Below are 21,074 nucleotides of genomic sequence, written 5' to 3' on the forward strand. Positions count from 1 at the left end.
CATATTCATTATTACCAAAACAATTTTACAATCTTATCCTCCAGAAATTCATACATAAAGAGTAAACTAGCTATGAATCAGAATTCTCAAGGGTAGAGGTGAATTTCACTCAGGGAGAATGAGCAGTATTGTATGTTTTAAAGGTTTATTAATAGCCTTCAGTGCGTTATCACAATAGCATAAGTTTGGACTGGAAGGTTGTCACAGGTTGTTGACATATAAACCTGAAGGGGTCTTCTAATTCTAACTTTAATTCTAATTATAATGTACTTTATTTTTTGCTAACAAATTGAGATATAATTTTCATACAGGGAGATGCACAAATCTCAAGGGTACGGATGAACAAATTTGTGCATGCATTTCCTCAATGCATTTTTTTTTATACCACACTGTCTATTTCAGTTGATATTCTCTTAGCATCTATAAATTAGATCTTACCTGAAGTAAACTTGAAGGAGATAGCTTTTAATGTTACAGCTACTCAAGCTCTCTCAGCATGGCACCTAACCCTCAAGAAAACTTGTCTGCTCTGAGTCCTATCCCTTATATTTCTGAGGGGGAAAAAAAAAACTAATTTAGGGTAGCTGTCAATGACCAATAACACTTCAAGGTTACATATCTCCCTTTAACGGGGAACATCTCCATTCCTTAACCTAGAGGGGAAGACTAGAGGTAAAAAAGAAAACTAACAGGGAAGATATTTGCATAGAGTGGATACTGATCCAGATCCCTCACTTGACTCTGAGTAGGTCACTGCTCATGCATCTGGAAGACAGAGCTGGCAAAAATATAGACATACGTGGAATCAGACCTTTGAAGACAGACTTTAAGCACGTCTAAAATAATTCCCTGAACTTAGAGGTACAGAAATGGAAATCTGGATGCGATCAGTGATTTTCCCAAGATCATACAACTATGAAATGATAATTTTTAGTAATTTTAACAGTTTAAGTATAATTTTTCTTTAGAATAAAATGTAGAAAAAACAGCTCTCTGGGAAAATTTAAATAACATATTTTAAAATGTTAAATATAGGGAAAATAGGGATGTTAAAGAAAATGTTAAATAGGGAAAATAAAGCTAATTATAAAATTTAAACAAAATATATTTAGTAATCAAATATACTCTTTTCCAAACCCTTTCCAATATAATATATACTTTTTTTTTTTTTTGGTCCTTACTGGTAAAATTTTAGCTTCTCTACATGTGGAACAACTTTTCATGTATCAAGCAAAGTGCTATTTATAAAGTAAGAAAACATTATATCCAGATATTTGATGCATATATTCTTTAAAGGTACATACTTATCAGAAGTCACTGACATTGTAATTATTTTAAATAGATACTAATTTGATGGAAAAGGAAATGGCAACCCACTCCAGTATTCTTGCCTGGAGAATTCCATGGACAGAGGAGCCTGATGGGCTACATTCCATGGTGTCAGAAAGAGTCAAACATGACTGAGTGACTAACACACTCTAATTTGAAATGAAAAATGAAAACTTCTCAACGTTTGGTAGTTTCAAGTATAATTTTATGACTCATGATGTCCATATGAAATATTTAAGCTCTCATGATAAATGGGGAAATTATGCTCAATTGCCCACATGTATAACAGGTGTTTTGACCTTATTTTACAATAGGAAAAAAGAGAAAAAAGCAAACCATTGTATTTTTAAGAAGAACTCCAGCATGAATTTGTGTCAGGGAATATTACTTCATTTTTGTTTCATATTTCCCAATGGCTAAATGAAAAACCTTTTTAAATAAATTTACAAGTATTCCTATACTGTGTAAAGACACTTTCTGGAAAGAAATTGTTTTTCAAATCTGCTGTTCAATGTCAACTGCATTTTGTAATGGTAGTTTTTAAGGATGAAAATTACAAATGCATCATATGTTATCAAGGTAAGAATAAAAACATCAATTTACTGTGATGGTTATAAGTAATAAAGTCAAACATGGCATGTTAATTGTAAATATCATGGTTTTTCCCAGTTTCTCACAAAAAAGGAGACTGAAATCACACTTGAAGCTAATCAAGTGTAATTTGAAGCAGAAAGTGTCTGTCACTTATTGAGAGCAGTGCTAGTCACTGCTTTAGGGACTATAAGCAAATATAAAATGTTATGTCACAAATGGAGTGAAATGTATAATGTTTTCAAAACTTGAAGTCGCACTTACCTCTCTTTTTTGATTGCCAGCACTTAAAACTAGTGATGTATTTTCACTCTGAAGTTCTGCCCTTACAGTAAGATTTAAGCTGGAAAAATGTGCCTGAAAAGCAAACAATTTATTTTCAGCATATGGAACTAGTCACAATGAGAGCTAGCCATGTTTTAGAGCAGTTTTTCAAACTAAAAATTTCCTGAGATTGAAACATTTAACATCCAGATGGCATTCGTGGTAGGAAATGATGACTCTGTATCCACCTTTCCTCTCTGCACTCAGATTCTCACTTAGATCCTTATTATAGAATTTTTCTAAATAACACAGTTTCTATTAAAATTTTTCCTTTGCAAAATGAACTCCAAATCCTGCCCTCCTTTCATGTAATTAGGTATGGCATAGCTACTCTCTGGTAATGAGGTTTATGTGTTTAGAATTAAATTGAAATTACCAATATTCAACAATTGATGATTTATTAAAGATAGCAACTTAATATGATCAAATCTAAAAATAGAAATTTCATATAATTAACAAAATATTTCTAATAGGGAAACAAATAATATAAAATGCAATGGATTAAGTTTTAAAGTAGCCAATTGTCAGATGGATTTGACTTTATTAGGTGTCAAAATGTCCTCCAAAATAGATAGACAGTGTAATGCAATAAATTTATAATATACATTAGCTCTAATCTTTGTTAATGCTGTCAAGGATTATCTCTCCATGATTCTTTGTTTCTTTTTTAAAAAATTAACTAATTTATTTTAATTGGAGGCTAATTACTTTACAATATTGTGCTGGTTTTTGCCATACATTGACATGAATCAGCCATGGGTGTACATGTGTCCCCCATCTGAACCCCCCTCCCACCTCCCACCCATCCCATCCCTCTGGCCTGTCCCAGTGCACCGGCTTTGAGTGCCCTGTTTCATGCATCAAACTTGGACTGGTGATTTATTTCACATATGGTAATATACATGTTTCAGTGCTATTCTCTCAAATCATCCCACCCTCACCTTCCCCGATTCTTTGTATCTTAACTGAGTTCTAAGGTATTAAGGAAAGTGCAAAGGAAAGAATAAGAGAAACTTTAAAAAAGCATATATATGAAAAGGGGACCTTGGAAATAACTTAGTTACTAACAGACAAGGAAGTGAGTGAGTGAAAGTCACTCAGTCATGTCTGACTTATTTGCAACCCCGTGGACTATAGTGTCCATGGAATTCTCCAGGCCAGAATATGGGAGTGGGTAGCCTTTCCCTTCTCTAGGGAATCTTCCCAACCCAGGGATTGAACCCAGGTCTCCTGCATTGCAGGCGGATTCTTTACCAGCTGAGCCACAAGGGAAGCCCAAGAGACAAGGAGAATGACATCCAAATAGTTGATTTAGTGGAGCTGAGGCTTGGATCACATTTGTATAGGCTTTCAGTCTTACGTTCTTTCTAAAGATGCACTCTGCTTTGTTTTATTAAGTGATGAATATTTGTTTATATTATTCAATTATTGCAGAGAACTATACAATCACTTACTTTTATAAAAGTTGGTTTCCATAAGATAAGTGAAACATTCACTTGGCTCGTGTCAGACGGAATCAGATTACATGTGATGGTGGCAAATTTACATGCACTGCAATCCTGTTTAAATGCCCAGAGGTATAAATTAGTATTCATGCCATTTGATAAAAGATAGCATATTAAAAATATTCTACATCATAGTTATTTTTAGGTTGATATTGAATTTATTCACTTGGAAAGCATGAGGTAAAATGAGTACTTGTCTTGCTAATTTGAATTTACCAGAATGGTGCCTCGTTTGATATCTTCGGATTTGGATATCATTATTTTCTTCCCAGTGTGGATACCAAAAGGATCCTGAAGGTTACTGGGTATGCAGTTGACATTCTAAGAAATAAAAACATGTCTTTTATCAGATGAGATATCAGAGGGAAAAATGACTGGTACAATAATGTGAAGAATCTGTGAATGATAGACATTGCCAACCACAAATGATCCCTCCTGGGAAGTGTGCAATATAGAAGAAGCGTAACTCTGAGGCACACATGACTTACCTCGGAAGACGACCATCCACTTGGGTACAGTACAGGAAAACCATCCGATGTCACATTGGGAAATGAAATTGACAGTTTAAGTTCTGGCATTGGAAAATGCCCACTTTTTCTAATCTACAAGGAAAAAGAGAAAAAGAAACGTAACCTTTTTTTCTTTCAACAGCAAGTTTTCTGTCTTACATAGGATTTTGCTTCTTAATTGATTAATTAAGTTGTGTAATATTTTGAACCCCAAAATGAATGTAGAGGATTTTATGGCACCTGCTTCCTTCCTTCTTCCTTTTCTTCCTTGTTTGTGGAATTCTCTAATCTAGGAAAAGTAAATGGGCCTAGAAAAAACTGATAGCCTATATTTCAAAAATTTATTCCAATAGTAGAGTATCTGAGGCATTTCAGCAAAGGGCACAAATAAAAACAATGAAATATTCTTGATAGTGTACATTTATTTCCACTTTGTAAGAGGATTTTCTTTTTCATCATTGCCAATTCCCAGAGACACTGAGACCATCTTCTAACAATGCTGTGTGATTTCATTCTTCTGAATACAGATTTAAACCCATCATTTGAATTGGATGCTTTTTACTTGAGTAACAAAAACTTGAGTCTGTATCTGTAAGTAGGCATGACCTAAAATGACAGCCTGGCTCAACTCCATAATTACTTACTCTAATGGTTAGGAAAAGTTTGTTATGAAGGGTTCAAGAATAAAAATAAAGGTTGTAATATAAAACATTATTTATGGAGGCATTAGTAGGAACACTGTAAGTTGCGGTATATATAACACGTATGAAATGTAGCAAGGAGCAGAATGAGTTACCAATTTATTTGTTGAGTAAAGAAAATTATTACCCAGACAATTTTAGAAATAGTCATGTTATTTTTTTAAAAGTGTTTTTCTAGTTATACTAAAAAATGCAAACAAAGTCTATGTGGTTATAGGTAGAGTCTATTTGGTTCCTTATTCTCTCTAGGAAGTCATTCTAACTAATTTGTGTCTTATAAGGAAATTAGAGCTCTGGGTCTTTTAAGTTGCTTGAAAGTATAATTATCATCAATTTAAATAAAATTATTTTAAGGCTTCCTTGGTGACTTACTGGTAAAGAATCTGCCTGCCACTGCAGGAGATACAGGTTTGATCCCTGGTCTGGGAAAATCCCACACGCGGTGGAGCAGCTAAGCCTGTGTGCCACAACGACAGAGCCGGTGCTCTAGAGCCCGCGAATCGCAAGTTCTGAGCTCACGTGCTCCACAGCAAGAAAGAACCCAGGGCAATGAGAAGCCCCTGCACTGCAACTGGAGGGTAGCCCCCACTCTCCACAACTAGAGGAAAGCCGGTGTAGCCACCAAGACCCAACCCAGACAAAAATAAGATCCCGTGGACTGTAGCCCACCAGGCTCCCCCATCCATGGGCTTCTCCAGGCAAGAACACTGGAGTGGGTAGCCATTCCCATCTCCAGGGGATCTTCCCTACCCATGGATTGAAGCCAGGTCTGCTGCATTGCAGGCAGATTCTTTACCATCTGAGCCACCAGGGAGCCCCTAAATAAAAAATTAAAACTATTTTAAATTATAAATTTATTTTAATTTAAAGAAATTATATACATGTAATTTAAAGAAATTATAAAGAAAAATATGCTGGAATACATTAACTGTTGAACCAACATATTTGTATGTGTCTGTTAATACTTTAACTTCTAAACTTACAAACACTCTTTCACAACACTAATTTAGAGGTAATTTCTTACCAAGTAGAAGATATCAATTTCATTTCCAAGGTCCTCAGTAGAATTAATAACTTCAGGGACAGTCTCATTGGCCGCAATTGAAATATGGTATTCACTTGCAGAGCTTAAAAGAAATAATTGGAAGAAGAAAAGTAAAATAAAACAAAGTGAAACTTTCACTTGACCTCACTTTTTCTTTCTATATACTAGAAAACCCGCATAAGTACTTCAAGAGATTTCAAATCAAACACAAATTCTTTTACCCTGAAATCTAAAGTTAAATCTTTGAGGAGGGTGAGAAAGATTACAATTTAATTCAATAGTTACCAATGCTTAAAATACTAAAATATGTATAATTTTTAAAGTAAAAGTTTGATTGATAAGACATGAAATGTTTTCATGAATTTATTAATATCATCTACATTTAGTGAATAATCAGGCTAAAACTTGGTATTTTTAATAGTGCTGAATTTAAATAGATTTTAATAATTTGTTAGCTTTTCACAATTTAAAGTCATGTATTTACTGTTAAAATCTTTTTCATAAAAGTTTCATAAAACTTTCAATCTTTTTCATAAAACTCCATGTTCTCTGGATGAACTTGGTAGAAGGACATGTAACATAAACATATTTAAAAGCAATACTTCAGTTTAGAGAAGACAAAAAATACATGTTTGCCAAAATTTGATTTTAAATAAGTGAAAAATTCTTGGGATAAGTCAGTGTACCAGAGAAATGAAAGTAAAAAAAATAGAAAACAGTGAATAGAATTAAAGGTTAAGATATATATGTAAAATCTACATGTATATCCTACAATCCTTTCATTTTTGTGGTCTGTTATTAGTAAAACAAAAGTGCCATAGAAGATAAATTAATAACATGACAAGAGTCAGAATAAATGACACAGAGTTTTGTACTTTTTGTACACAGCTCATATTTATTTAGCAAAAGCCTGGAGTCCTGCTCATGCAAGTTTACTAACATAATTGGTGTTTGGATAGCTTAGAAATTCTTACGAAAAAGGATGGTTTACGAATAATGGAGGAAATAAATTTTGTTGCTGTTTAGTCTTTAAGTTTGGCCACGTGATGCGAAGAGCTGACTCACTGGAAAAGATCCTGATGGTGGGAAGGATTGAAGGCAGGAGGAGAAGAGGATGACAGAGGATGAGATGGTGGGATGGCATCACCGACTCAGTGGACATGAGTCTGAGTAAACCCTGGGAGATGGTGAAGGACAGAGAAGCCTGCCGTGCTACAGTCCAAGGTGTCGCAAAGAGTCGGATATGACTGAGCAACTGAACAAGAACAAGAAGTCGATAAGTTGTATCTGACTCATTTGCAACCCCATGGACGACAGCCCACCAAGCTCTTCTGTCCATGGGATCCCAGGCAGGAGTACTGGAATGGGTTGCCATTTCCTCCTCCAGGGAATCTTTGTGACCCAGGGATTTAACCCACATCTCCTGCATCACAGGATTCTTTATCACTGAACCACCAGGAAAGCCTCTGAAGGAAATAAATACCTCTTGTCAATAAATGATGACTTAATCTTGAATTTCCAGGATGGGTAGAATAATCAGATACCACACAATGAGAATAAGAGCCAAGAAATATGTTGGTGACCTCTATGGACACTGCCTTTCATGAAGGGTTTCTGGGTCTTCAGCTTGCATTTAGGACTTAAGACTGGACTGCTAATGCAATTTGGTATCAGTAGCACCTCACATTTCAGATTATTTACGATGCTGGTTCTCAATTTTTAGAGTGCACGAGAATCATCCAGAGGGTTTAACACAGATTTCTGGGGCTCCTCCCCAGGATTTCTTATTCAGTACGTCTGGGGTGAGGTCAGAGAACCTGCCTCCCTAAGAAGCTCCCAGGTGATTCTGATACCCATGTTCAGGGACCACAAGCTGAGATCCACTAGGTTACAAGAAGGCATCAACTTGAAGTGTGGGGTTCTCCTACCTGGAAAACTGTAGTCCAACTTCATACTTTACAGGGATAGAAATGTTCACTTCATTATCAAAAAGGGTTTCAGGCGGCTCTTCACTGTCACTAGAAAACACAGCAGTCAGACAAATGATTAAACTGTTGGCTATTTAGAGACTTTTCTAAGCATTTGAATGAGAAGTTTATTTTGGTAACTAAATAAAGACACACACACAAAATAGAATTACTGATTTAAAAAGAAAATTCAGTGTGGAGAGGAAGATCAGAGATGAATATTGTTAAAAGACCCTAAGGTGATTCTCAAGTGCAGCGAGGGTTGAAAATGACACTGATTTTTGAAAATGACAAGGTTTTGCAAACTTCTATGTGAATAGTAAGCATTCTTGGGTCAAAAGATTAAATACACAGATTACTGGACTTTTCTCCCAGAACAATATGGATTTAGTAGGCCCAAAGTAAGATTCATGAAGTTGTGTTCGTTTATATAAATCACACAGGTGATTCTTATTTATCACAGATGAGGCCCTTGTGAGGAGATGTGCTCAGGAGTACCCAGCTGAGGATAAATCTAAAACCTTTGCCTTCTCACTTAACAGTCCTTCTATGCCTTGTACTTGGGCTTCCCTAGTCGCTCAGACAATAAAGAATCCTCTTGCCATGAGGGAGACCTGGGTTCAATCCCTGGGTTGGGAAGATCCCCTGGAGAAGAGCATGGCAACCCACTCCAGTGGGTTGAATCCCCTTGGACAGAGGAGCCTGGCAGGCTACAATCCATGGGGTCGCAAAGAATCAGACACGACTGAGTGACTACGCACAGCACAGCACATGCCTTGTACTTGGTGCTTATTTGTTGAACACCTACCTTCCTCCCTGATTTTAGTTATCATTTCAATTATATATTAGTTAAATGTATGCCTAGATAGTTATACATTTATATGTACATACACATATCTCATACTCTCCTGTATTAAGTAAAAAAGCATGGACAAGTGCTATAACAGGTACCAACACTGGCTCTGGGGCCAGAGGGCCTGAGATTATCCTTGGATATTGACCTACTTTGGGACAGCTGTTTAGTCTCTCTCTGCCTCAGGCCTCAGTTTCTTCATCTATAAAATGGGAATTTTATGACTAAATTCTTAATAAATAATAAGTGAGCAACAAGTGTAAAATGCTTAACATTGTGCCAAGGACATAGGGAATACTCAGTAAGTATTAATTTTTATTATTATTATCATATATACCCCTCTACCAAGTGACCAAGCACCTAGCATTTTGTCTCACAAAATGGGCAACGGGTACCCTTTAATAACTGCTTATTCCCAAGTATATTAGCAGCATGATATGAGTGATGGGGCAGTGAAGGCAGCTCTCTGTCTTGGGTTACAGATATATGTGTGACTGGGCTTTTGCTGTAAATGGACCCTGCCTCTAACCCATTCCACACTGCAGCCCAGTTAATCTTTGAAAGAAACAGCTCTGTACAGATGACTTCACCCCTCAAAAACATTTCATGGCCTGTTCAATTAAGAAAAGATGCCTCATTTCGAAATTCAATACTCACCATCCATGGTAAGATGTACATTCCCTGTTTATCTTCCATTATTCCTTTATGTATTCTCCTATATTTGCACTAAAATTGATTGCCCAATATTCCCCCAAATAGATCTAGTGGTCTACCTTCGCGTTTTTGCTCAAGCTGTGTGTGCATTTTTACTTGAAACATTCCATCTAACTACCCACCAACCTCTCTGAATTGCTACCCATTCTTTAAGGTCCTTCTTAATTATAACCTTCTTGATGAAGCTTTCTTGGGTTTTCATTGCCAAGTAGATATAATTTCACCCTCCATTAAGTCTCCACACATGGCTTCTATGTCTTCAATAAATTTTCCTTGTTCTATTCTGTATGATAATTAATTTAAATACTAGTCTCAGTCCCCCACTGTAACATTCACTTCATGAGGAGCTTCATGCACTTATTTAAGTGACAAAGTCAGGATCTTGTCCACGTGCTGTGTGTGCTGTGTTTAGTCCTTGAGTCCTGTCCAACTGTTTCCTGTCTGACTCTTTGTGACCCCATGGACTGTAGCCCACCAGGCTCCTCTGTCTATGGGATGCTACCATGGACAAGAATACTGGAGTGGGTTGTCATGCCCTCCTCCAGGGTATCTTCCCAACCTAGGGATTTAGGTCTCCAACATTGCAGGCAGATTCTTTACCATCTGAGCCACCAGGGAAGCCCAAGAATATTGGAATAAATCGTCTATCCCTCTTTCAGGGGATCTTCCTGACCCAGGAATCCAACTGTGGTCTGCTGAATTTCAGGCGAATTCTTTACCAGCTGAGCTACCAGGGAAGGGCTATTTTGTCCATAGTAGAGCTCAAATGAGTATTTGCTAAATTGAACCGAATTGAGTATACAGAATTAACTCATTCATTAATTCATTTTCTCACTTAACTTTCTCACATTAACTTTACATTTATTTAGTAATTATTCAATTATTAGATTTTTTTTAAACTGGGAATAAAACAACAAATGATAAAAGTTTACCTCAAGTTGCTTATGGTCCAGTGTATAGTTACTCTTAGAAAAAAGGTAAGTACTATTTCAATTTCCTTATTAGACTTTTGCTATTTTTAGTTTGTGTATTGTCTATACCATCTTTCAGAAGCTTTGACTGATTTGAATAAAATTTATTAAACTACAAAAGGGTATCATAAAATTTGAAGTCTCTTTAATGATTCAGTTGACTTTGATGGGCAGTCTGTAAATTAGCAAAGCCTATAAAATTTTTAATGTATTTAATGTATTTAAATGCAACTTAGCAGATATAAGTGATGTGTGATTACAATATGTTTTATGGCTCACAGAACCAGTGGTTTAACCCAATTAGGTTTATTATTTCTATTAAATGAAAATTTCTCTATTTTGCTAATTATTCATAAGGATGATTTTGTGAAGCAAAGGGGTTCACTGCCTTCTACTTCCACTGATTACATAAAAGCTGTAAGAAGTTCCAGTCAGTCTACAGAACATTTTAAATATATGAAAGAAATTATATGCAGGCATCCACATACACTCATGTACATACAGGGACCAACCTTGTTGCACTTAAATGAATGATCACATTTTCCATGAGATAAGATGTGTTAAACTGAAATAATATTTTGAATGTTACCTATAAAATAAAAATATCTTTAGTAACAGATAAGGAAGTAGAATTTTTGCATTAATTAAAGTATTAAATCATATAAATATTTTTCTTTTTAAAATAAAATTGCCTAAGTTTATTAATTAATAATGCAAATTTCATGAGCAAAGGAGAAGATATATGTGAAAACATCTTAACACACCAGAAAATGTTACATACAGATCCAACACTATCACATTATTATATCCCACCCATTGTTATTTTTTCATATTACCACTGTCTACCAGATCACAATCATAAACCTTGTAATTATGAAATGGTCATTATTAAAGTCTCTTTAAAACAGAAACTTGAAGTACCAGCAACCATCTAAACACATCCATTAGAAACACTTATATATTTGGTTTTGAGCATATTATTTTTTGTATCCAATTGCCACATGTATTTTCTATAATCTGCTTACCATTTCTCCTTTTCTTAGGAAAGGATAGCCAACTTTACATGTGATATTATGATTGGATTCACAACTGTCTTTTTGGATGGCCTAGGAAGAGAAAGTAAACAGAATTAGATCAGATACGCAGGTGAAATACTTGAACTTGACTGAAATACTTGAATTGATTGAGATACTTGAGCTCAGATTTTCCCAGCTGTGCCTTAGCGGCTGCCTTGCTAAGATTTCGCAGCATAGTTTTTGGGAAAGTCTCAGCATTCTAAGATCACCTGTCCCACAGCTCAAGGAAATGTAAGGACAGGATCTTCCACTGAAAACCGGGAGGACTAACACCATCTGCCTCAGGGTGAGTAGGTGTCTGTAGGAAATCATCCACACCTACAGGATGACCACGTGGAAGTCCACAGTGAATGGTCGTCACTGAAGAAGTGGGTAAGAGCTTGAGCTCTGACCTGGGACCACCAGGATTTAAACTCTGAGGCCCACACTGTTAGCTTTATCTTCATCAGGACTCCTCTCTTCTCTGGGTCTGATTTTCCATTTACCAGGGTTAGTCAAACTCTATCTCATCAAGTTGAAAATGCCTTTGAATGTTAGACTCACTAGTATTTTACATACAACAAAAAGGAAACAATAATGCCTCCCGTAAAATAAGCATATATATTGTAAAATGCAATTACAGAAGCATTTAAGTGTAAAAAGGGTTTATCTTAGAATCTCTGTAGTATAGGAACACCCTACTTGCAAAGGAATTAATGAGAATTAAATAAATAAAGCTTGTAGAACAGTGTCTGGCACATAATATGACTCAAGAAAAAACTATCATTATTAGGATTGTTATTGTAAATAAAAGTATTTGGAGAGAGGCTTCATTGATTTCTCTGTCTCTCTGCCAAGGCCATGAAGTCAGTTGAAGAAGATACAGAGAGTGACTTTCAATACAGTCCTCTTTTCTCAGAAACATTCAGGGGTACTATTTTCCTGGCATTGCTTTGCTCATTGAGATTTTTATTTAACATTCTTTACTGAATCTAAACTATGTGCCAGTAATATAGGATATTTTTTAAGTCTATCTTAGTATCATGTTCCTGAGTGATGTCCTAATAAATTGGAGAAGGAAATGGCAACCCACTCCAGTACTCTTGGCTGGAGAATCCCTTGGACAGAGGAGCCTGGTGGGCTACAGTCCATGGGGTCGCAGAGTTGGACACGACTGAGCAACTAACACACACACACACACACACACATGTCAGTGAAAATCTGAATTTACAGAACCTGGACAATTAAAGTTTTAGTATTATATATATTAAGCATACTTGGTTTTAATATGAATCATATATAGTACTAACTCATATAAATATACACAGAATTTTAATTCAGGGGAGTTAATTCAGAGATCATAATTAAAAGCAAAGTTCAAATTTGGAAGTATTAATTAATCCTGATAGAGCATCTTATGCAGCTGTATGTTATTGCCAAAATAATAATAATAAAAAAAAACCCTTCTGTCATGACAATGAGACATAGTCATTTAATACAGCTCCCTTGCCAATGTAAGGATCGTGCATAGAAAATGGGGAATGGTATCTTGATTTTTATGCACATAAATGTTTTGTTATTGTTCAGCAAATGTACTGCTCCTTCTCTGCCCTTCTGTTAACCTCTTTGACTTTATTTTTTCTTGGGTTAGTCTCAATTTCAGTGATGTAAGGCTTCTGTGAAGCCTACAGTTTTTGTACATCAGCTATCCTTTCTGGATATTGAATCCAAGAAGAGTCATACAACCTCTAAAGAAATACATCAAAACAAAAACTTTTTTTTAAAAAAAAAGTTTGGTCCTTTCATCATTAGTAAGTGCTAGTTTTGTACAAAATGCTTTCTAGTCTTCTAAAATCAATGTAATAAAAGTTACCCAAGTAGTATGAAAAGTAGGTTCAATGCATGATTATTACAAGAATAAATAAATATAAAAGTAAAGGTTTACCTCAATTCCTGAAAAAATTAGATTTGGAGAATAATTCACTATGGTTCTGGTGTTATAGGCACTGTCCTTTTTATTTTTGACCGTGAGGCTAACATTGAACTTATCATTGTGGGACTTGACAATAAGCAGGCCCTTTTCTGTGGTGGATACATCCAAGGCAAGGTCTGAGACACATTTTTCCTTGTTTCCACAATCTTTGGCAAAGGGAATCTGAAATAGTCACAGAAAAGCAATTTTTCAAAATTTAGCTAGGCATTTTTGAAAATTACCTATGAACTTGCATAAAAGAAATGACATATTTCCAAAATAAGCAGGTCATAAAGAGAACAGATTTCACTGCAGAAATCATAAGGAATTTTTATAGTTGTTCCTATAATTTATAGGGGAAAATAATAATTTTTACTTTTGGCTATAAATTTTTCCAGTCTTTTAAGGAATGCACAGTTTTCACAGATGTTTTTCACTGGCTTTCATCCGCCAGAACTGAACAGTTTCAAAGAAATAAGTCAAGTACTCCAGGATCCAAAGTTATGAGAGAACACTGTAACACTCAACTCTGATCATGAGATTTTCTGTTTTAAAGAATCAAATACTTAAGGTCATAATAGCTTCAGTCAAGCGGGTAGAAAAAGATCAAGCCACCTAACTGGACGCTTTCCTTGACTCCTCTTCTTCATTCAGCCCCTCCCCCTTATTCAGTCCATCACCAAGAACCATCCACTCTTCTCTGTTCTAAATATCTTCCACACCTCCTTGCCTCTGCATTTCCACCTCTATCTCTAGCCAGCTCTTCTTACTTGCTCCCCTGAACTAAAGCAACAACTCCCTGACTGGTCTTCCATACCCACTCTTGATTCCCTCCAAACATTTTCCACCTTGCAGCTGAAGTAATTCTTCAAAGAACCCCCCAAAATCCAGTGGAATCACCAAACCAACTAAAGCCATCAAGAGCATTCATCGGCTCTTCAGGAACAATTAAAGTCTGCGCAGCGTCACAAAGTCCTGGTGATCTGGCTCCTGCCTGTACCTCCTGTCTCATCTCACATCGCCTTCTGCCCTTGCTCTTGAGCTTCAGCAGCACTAGTAAGCTTACTGAGTTTCTTTTATGTCTCTGAACCTTGGCAGGTATCCCTCTTCCTGCAACACTGCCTTCTCCACTCCTCTAATAAGATGGAAAAATCTTCCTGTGCTTCAGGTCTCAACTGCAGTGGCCTAAGTTCCAGGGAGGGTTGGGAAGATCCCCTGGAGAAGGGAATGGCTACCCACTCCAGTATTCTGGCCTGGAGAATTCCATGGACTATATAGTCCATGGGGTCACAAAGAGTCAGACACAACTGAGCGACTTTCACCTTTCACTTTCTAATCCTTGATACTTCAGTGTAGCAGAAGTTCCCTTTGAGCTCTGAAGTTCTCCTCCAGGGCATGTCCTGTAATGACTACCTAATACTTGTTTCCTAGGTTAGAACTGCAAGTTCTGATGCCTGAAACATGAAAGACACTCAGTAAATATATTTGTAAGGAAGGAAGGGAAAGCAGAAGATAGGTGCAGGGGAAAACAAATTTCCCATCTCAACTCCACTAGTTGGAGAAGGTAATGGCAACCCACTCCAGTATTCTTGTCTGGAAAACCCCATGGGCAGAGGAGCCCTGGTGGCCCACGGGGTCACAAAGAATCAGATATGCCTGCATGACTAACAAACTCCATCAGTGCCACACTCACAATCTCACTCTTTTGCAGCGATCAGACAGTAGTCTGAACTTGGGAGCATAAACTAGATGAGCACAGTTTAGTCTCTTCCTCTGTCTTCTGTTGTTGGGGTAGTGGTGAGCCCAGCAGGAAGCATACATCACATTTCCATTCTGCAAGTTTTACAAAGTGGGTCCTCTGGAAGGCCTGAGATTAGTGAGTACTGCTAATGACCTATTTAGTTACCTGTGGCCTCAGCCTGGCTCTGTAGGAGGACCCCCATTATACTCAAACCATGCCCTGGAACCCAGTGTTCATTGATAATAAAGGGGAGTTCCAGTTGGCCAACCCATGTCTTTCTTTCAATTGCTCCTAAATTCAGAAAAGATAAAAATAGGTGTCATTTGTAAGTTCCCTTAAACTCCAGCAAAAGGAAGTAAGAAGAATTGAGAAAAATCTAGAAAAATCTAATGCCTTTTAAAAAAAAATTAATATAATTGCTTTAGGCTTGTGTGTGTGCATCTGTTTATATGTTTCAGGTTTTTTTCCTAATATATTCACAAATAGGCATTCTAAATTTTAAAAATCTGACTTACATATTCATGTACTGAATTTGGTAGAGAATCATCAAGAACAGGCCCATTTTCTGGATCGGTAAGATTAAAATCCAAAGTTATTCTCACAGAGTCCCGAAAGTCATGCTTGTCCTAGAGGTCAAAACACAGAATATGTCATTGGCATCATATTCCTTGGGCCCTGTGATGGCTTTCTTCTTCTGCCCCATGGTTCAGGCTTATTGGATCTTCTTGTGCTCCTGATCTGACATATGACCTGATTAAGCTTTTGCTTCACTAGAGAGAGACTGCCCTTCTGCCTTGACAAGGGACACTTCCAGAACATAGAGGCTTCTGACTGTGACCAGCTGACTCACGTCCAGCTTCTCAGACAGGCCTGCTGGAATGATGGATAGGTTGTACTTGGCCATGTCAGGATGTACAACTTCAAGCTACTTGCATAACAATATCATTTCTCTTGAGACCTTGAGCTAAAAAACATTATGTAATACTTCTAGGAACATCTCTCAACTTCAAGAGAGCAACCCTTCTTTAAACTGAGTTGCATTTCTTTAATATGATATATACCTTGAGTTGTAAAAATTTTATAATGTAAAAGGATATGAAAATAATATGGATATGATCAATATTGCTTTTATTACCATCAGTGACAGCCATCATTTATGGCATGGCCAGAATTATGAGTTTTATACACATTATTGAGAATTATTTCAACAATCTTCCAAGACACAAAATAATTACAATCTTTATTTTACAGATAAATAAAACTGAGCCTCTAAGAGACTAAACCACTTTGTCAAAATTACTCAGAATGTAGGGAAGCTGTGCTACAAATTCCCTGCTGGCTGACTCTATAACAAACGTTAAAGTATCCATCAAAATCCAGAAGTATTTTGGAAATTTTGAAACTAGTTCATTCCTTTCAATACCAGTGCCTAGATATAGCTAGATGCTAAATTTTTGGAGAAATATATACAACAGTGAGTAGGTTGGAGACACTGCCAAATCTGGCTTCACACCTTTTCAAATTTTATCCAAGTCCTAACTCCTAAAGTTTCAATTCTGATGAAGCAAATAGGAAATTAACTCCATTTTTATTTTTCTCACCATAGATTGAATTCAATATTGACCAAAAATGCTTATCTTGATATATGTCATGAGGAATATTAACTTGAAAATTACTGAGGAAGAATAAACATGGCACACCAGCTTGCATATCTTCTGTCACTTTCCTGCCCCTGACTACAATATTTTCAAAATATAAAACATGAATACATCAGGAATAATGAAATAAGTCAGAAGGGGGCAAATAGGCTTATTTCATTTAAAATTCCAAGATCATGTTCAAGTCTCTAAGTTTCAATCTCCATTACTAACATCAGGGTTTTCTCAGTACATCTGTTCTTCTCTCCTTTTTCTTTAGTGTCACATACATTTTAAGAGACTCTTGCTCCATGTACACAATGATGCAATAAAATACATTTCAAATGGTTCAAACTGGCTTAGCAGCCATCTCTAGAGGTTAATAATTTGCTTTCCAAGGCTCCTTCATCCACTAAAATAGAAACAGGTAGCATAAAGCTTACAGATGACGGAAAATGCCAGATATTTTTCCTTCAGTCTAAAGTCAAAGAGTGAAACATATAGTTCAATGGACAAAAACAGACCCCAGAAAGCATAAGGCCCAACAGTTTCCCCTCAGGGCATTTAACCACTTAGCCACAATTGACGGACAGGGCCTACAAAAGTTCGGTGATGCTTTCAAGTTGAAAGAATGAATGAATGAAATGAATAAATGAATGAAATACAAGATCTCTATCAACTGGTGCACCATGCCTTTTACTGTTCTATAATATATGGATGTCTGATAGCATACAGAAGGAATATGAAAGATAGCTTTATGAAATATATTTAGAAATTAGAAAATCAGATCTGTGATTTTATAAGAAAAGTGAACAAAGTTTAATTCATGATTTGCACTTTGAAGTAAATGTAAGATTGACTGACTTGAAATAAGGCATCTCTATTTTATTTTGATCCGGAATAAGTCAGCTATTATATATGATTTACTTGCCAACATGTAGAAGGAATGCTTAGTGCATTCTGACTCTCGAACTGTGATGTTTCTTTGAATCTTCCTCTCTTGAGTTCCAGAGAAAAAACTCCGTGATATCTGTCTTAGAGAATCTAATGTGACACGGTACTGCATATCTATAAAAATAAAAAAAGAATAATTGGCAGACATGTTCATTTGGGGTTATTATCATATGACCCAGCTCATTAATATTATAGAAAAATCTCTAGAGCAACCAGTCAACACAAGTTATTCAACATATTCATACTACTGTAGTACAATGGTATTTGCAGTCATGAAGGTAATCTTGAGGAACTCTAAAGAACTCTCCAAGTTTGCAAGGCTTTTAATGTTTAATTACACTTATTTTAAAATGTATTTGTATGTGTACACACACCTACCTACATACCACCTAATTTCTTGAACACGTGGGTATGTTTACTGGGTTTTCACTTAGCTTTTTTTTTTGTTAATTTAGAAATGTTAGACCCCTGTTTAGAATATTGACTATGTTGTATTTCAACAGAGGCAAAAATATACATTAATGATATTTTAAACATGTTATAAAAGATGTCATTTTTGACTGTTCAAAGGATATAATAAAATAAGCTAAATAAATAAAAGTTTAATAAAATAAGCATACCAGAATAAGGAAAACAAGTTAGGCCTTATACCTTATATGAAGGCAACAATCTTTCTTATTTCCTTGCTTAATTACCTTATAAAAATAAGACAAATAATGTTGCATATGATAATGTAAGTTATTATTTTACATTCCTATACCTCATTTATTTTCCAGTCAGAGGTCTACTGCAGATCATAAATGGGCACATGTAGTATACACTAAGAAAAATAGATTTTAAGGATTAATCATTTTTCTCATTCTACTTATATTTGGTTTGCAGACTGAACTACTATTGGGCAGGCAGTGATCTTCACAGTTTTGGCTCCAACATGTGTCAATATCATTAAAAACTGCTTTAGGAATTGTAGAATATAGGCAAAAAAGGGATACCCAGGCTGATGTAATGTGCCTGAGAACACACATGGGATCTGTTTGACCCTAAAAAACAAGGGTCACCTTCTGATTGGAGCAGAGATCTCAGGAAGGTGGGGGCATTCAGATCCTTTGTAATATCAGTCTTACTGGAGAGAGCCAAGTCTTCAACTCTGCCTTAGAATTGGTGTCTCTTTCTCTTTCTCTAGCACTTGATTGTTCAGAGTAAATAGGAGAGCCAGAGGAGAAATACGGAAGCCAACTATGGAAGGCAACCAAATATAAGTATGTAGTTTCTGCTCCAGAATTTACAGGTTCCAATAACCCATTCCTTCTACACTAAAATTTTTTTCAAGGTTCAGTATGTTCACAGAGGCAAATGTGATATAAGATTCCTATCACTGAGGGGAAGACACTATCTTACTGGATTCATCCTGTGGGGGCAATAGAATACACTGTCCTCCTGCTCCAAAGTACTTCTGTACGTATGACACTTACCAGCTTCATAAACCATGTTTTCTTTGGACTTCAATTTCACATTGAAACACACCGTGGCATTTATACACACTGTTTCCTTTCCCTCCACACGGCAGTTTTTCTTTTGAATATTCACTTTATTGGGTTCAAAATTCATGGTCACTTTAACAACAGCCACATCTCGAGACCTGCAAATGCATAAGCCATGTGGGGTCACTACTTATTTTTACATTTAATGCATGGACATCCTTTTGGGAGTGCAAAGTGAGTCATCCGAGATGATTCTTCTTTGTATGCAGCATGGGTTCTCAGGATGCCTTTCTCTCATGAAGCTTTGATACAGAAGAGATTATATCTGATGTTTTGAAGACACCCTGGTTATTCTGGAACCAAGTTAGGCATTGGGTTCTGAAGGGTGACAGAATATGTCACCCTAAAATATAAGAGTTTGGGACACACCATCGCAAAGCATGTCACTTTGGTATACTGATCATTTGAACTGCAGGCACTTAAAATACAACAAATGCTGAGAGGCTTTCTCAGAACTCCAATTAACTGCCTAAAGATGCATCCTCTAAAGAGAACTCAGTTGTCATAAATCCTTTCCCAAGAGTGTCATCAACCAGAAAAGACTGACTTGTCACAGAAGAGGAGGCTGGAGGGGACACCACACCCAGACAAACTTTGTTACAAACTGCTTTACCTCCCATATATTCTTTTAAGGGCCTATTATACATCTTTCCTAAAAATTGTTTATTTTCCCTAAGAGGCCTACATCTCCCTTTCCTTTCCCTATTAAGGTAATTTTTAAGTGTGAATTCTAAGCTACCTCAGAGAGTTATTCAATATCTCCCATGTATACATGAGGTATATGTGTTCTAATAAACTTCTGGGTATTTTCTGGTTTTTGTTTGTTTTAGTTTTTTTTTCTGTTAATCTGTCTTTGATTACAGAAGTCTTACCCAGGAAATCAGAAAGGTACAAGGAAAATTAATTTTCATTCCTTACAATTGATAGGCCAAGGAACTGTGATTTGCTATGATAGAAAAGAGATGAAATCAAGTGGCCAGGTGCAAACTCAGAACCAAAACCATATTTCAGCACCTTTGAGTTTGTTCCCAACCTGGGAAGCACCCAGAGGACCCCTGGACAACTTTGTTGCACTCTAATACTTGTCTGTTCTTCTTGTAGGGTCAGCCCTGCTCCTATTTCTGGGAAAGAGAAACAGAATAGCACGAGAAGTACTGTGCTATTTATTATTATATACAAGCCATTTATTATTCATTTACATTTTAAATTAACTTTCATAACAAGACATATTATTTTCTCTGCTTCATATGTAACCAAGACTTTGAGAGATTATTTTGTCAGAAGCTGTCCAGGTATTTAAACTAGGATTTAAACCCAGTCTTTCTAATTCCAATGCCCGGTGATTTCCACTAATCCAAAGTGAGAAGACAGTAATCCAAAATTAGGCAAAGAGAGTATATGGAGCCTGAGGTCAACGCCTTAGAATATAGCCAGTATAATTGTTAAATACCTTTATCTGGCTTCTGCTTTACAATCAGACTGGCTCTTAGAATCCGCCTGCCAATGCAGGAAATGTGGGATCAATCCCTGGTCGGTAAGATGCCCTGGAGAAAGGAATGGCAACCCACTCCAGTATTTTTGCCAGGAGAATCCCCTTGGACAGAGGAGCCTGGTGAGCTACAGTCCATGGGTTGCAAAAGAGTCAGACATGACTTAGCAACTAAA

The 21,074-nt window shown here is 36.4% G+C and overlaps 1 protein-coding gene across 1 annotated transcript in view; it reads right to left on the reverse strand.

The window, feature by feature from the left end:
* ITGA1 (integrin subunit alpha 1) overlaps positions 1–21,074 on the reverse strand; it is a 164,402-nt gene that overhangs the window by 16,136 nt on the left and 127,192 nt on the right. Inside the window, exons 16-27 of the mRNA XM_061129817.1 lie at positions 19,341–19,507; positions 17,846–17,982; positions 15,793–15,903; positions 13,510–13,719; positions 11,535–11,615; positions 11,022–11,098; positions 7,933–8,022; positions 5,984–6,086; positions 4,238–4,351; positions 3,966–4,070; positions 3,699–3,803; positions 2,185–2,277 (exon numbers count right to left, since the gene is read on the reverse strand). Of these exons, the coding sequence (XP_060985800.1) occupies positions 2,185–2,277; positions 3,699–3,803; positions 3,966–4,070; positions 4,238–4,351; positions 5,984–6,086; positions 7,933–8,022; positions 11,022–11,098; positions 11,535–11,615; positions 13,510–13,719; positions 15,793–15,903; positions 17,846–17,982; positions 19,341–19,507 (1,393 nt within the window). The remainder of the gene's footprint in view (positions 1–2,184; positions 2,278–3,698; positions 3,804–3,965; positions 4,071–4,237; positions 4,352–5,983; positions 6,087–7,932; positions 8,023–11,021; positions 11,099–11,534; positions 11,616–13,509; positions 13,720–15,792; positions 15,904–17,845; positions 17,983–19,340; positions 19,508–21,074) is intronic.

This window comes from Dama dama, chromosome 25 (assembly GCF_033118175.1).
Source record: "Dama dama isolate Ldn47 chromosome 25, ASM3311817v1, whole genome shotgun sequence".
Taxonomy (NCBI): domain Eukaryota; kingdom Metazoa; phylum Chordata; class Mammalia; order Artiodactyla; family Cervidae; genus Dama; species Dama dama.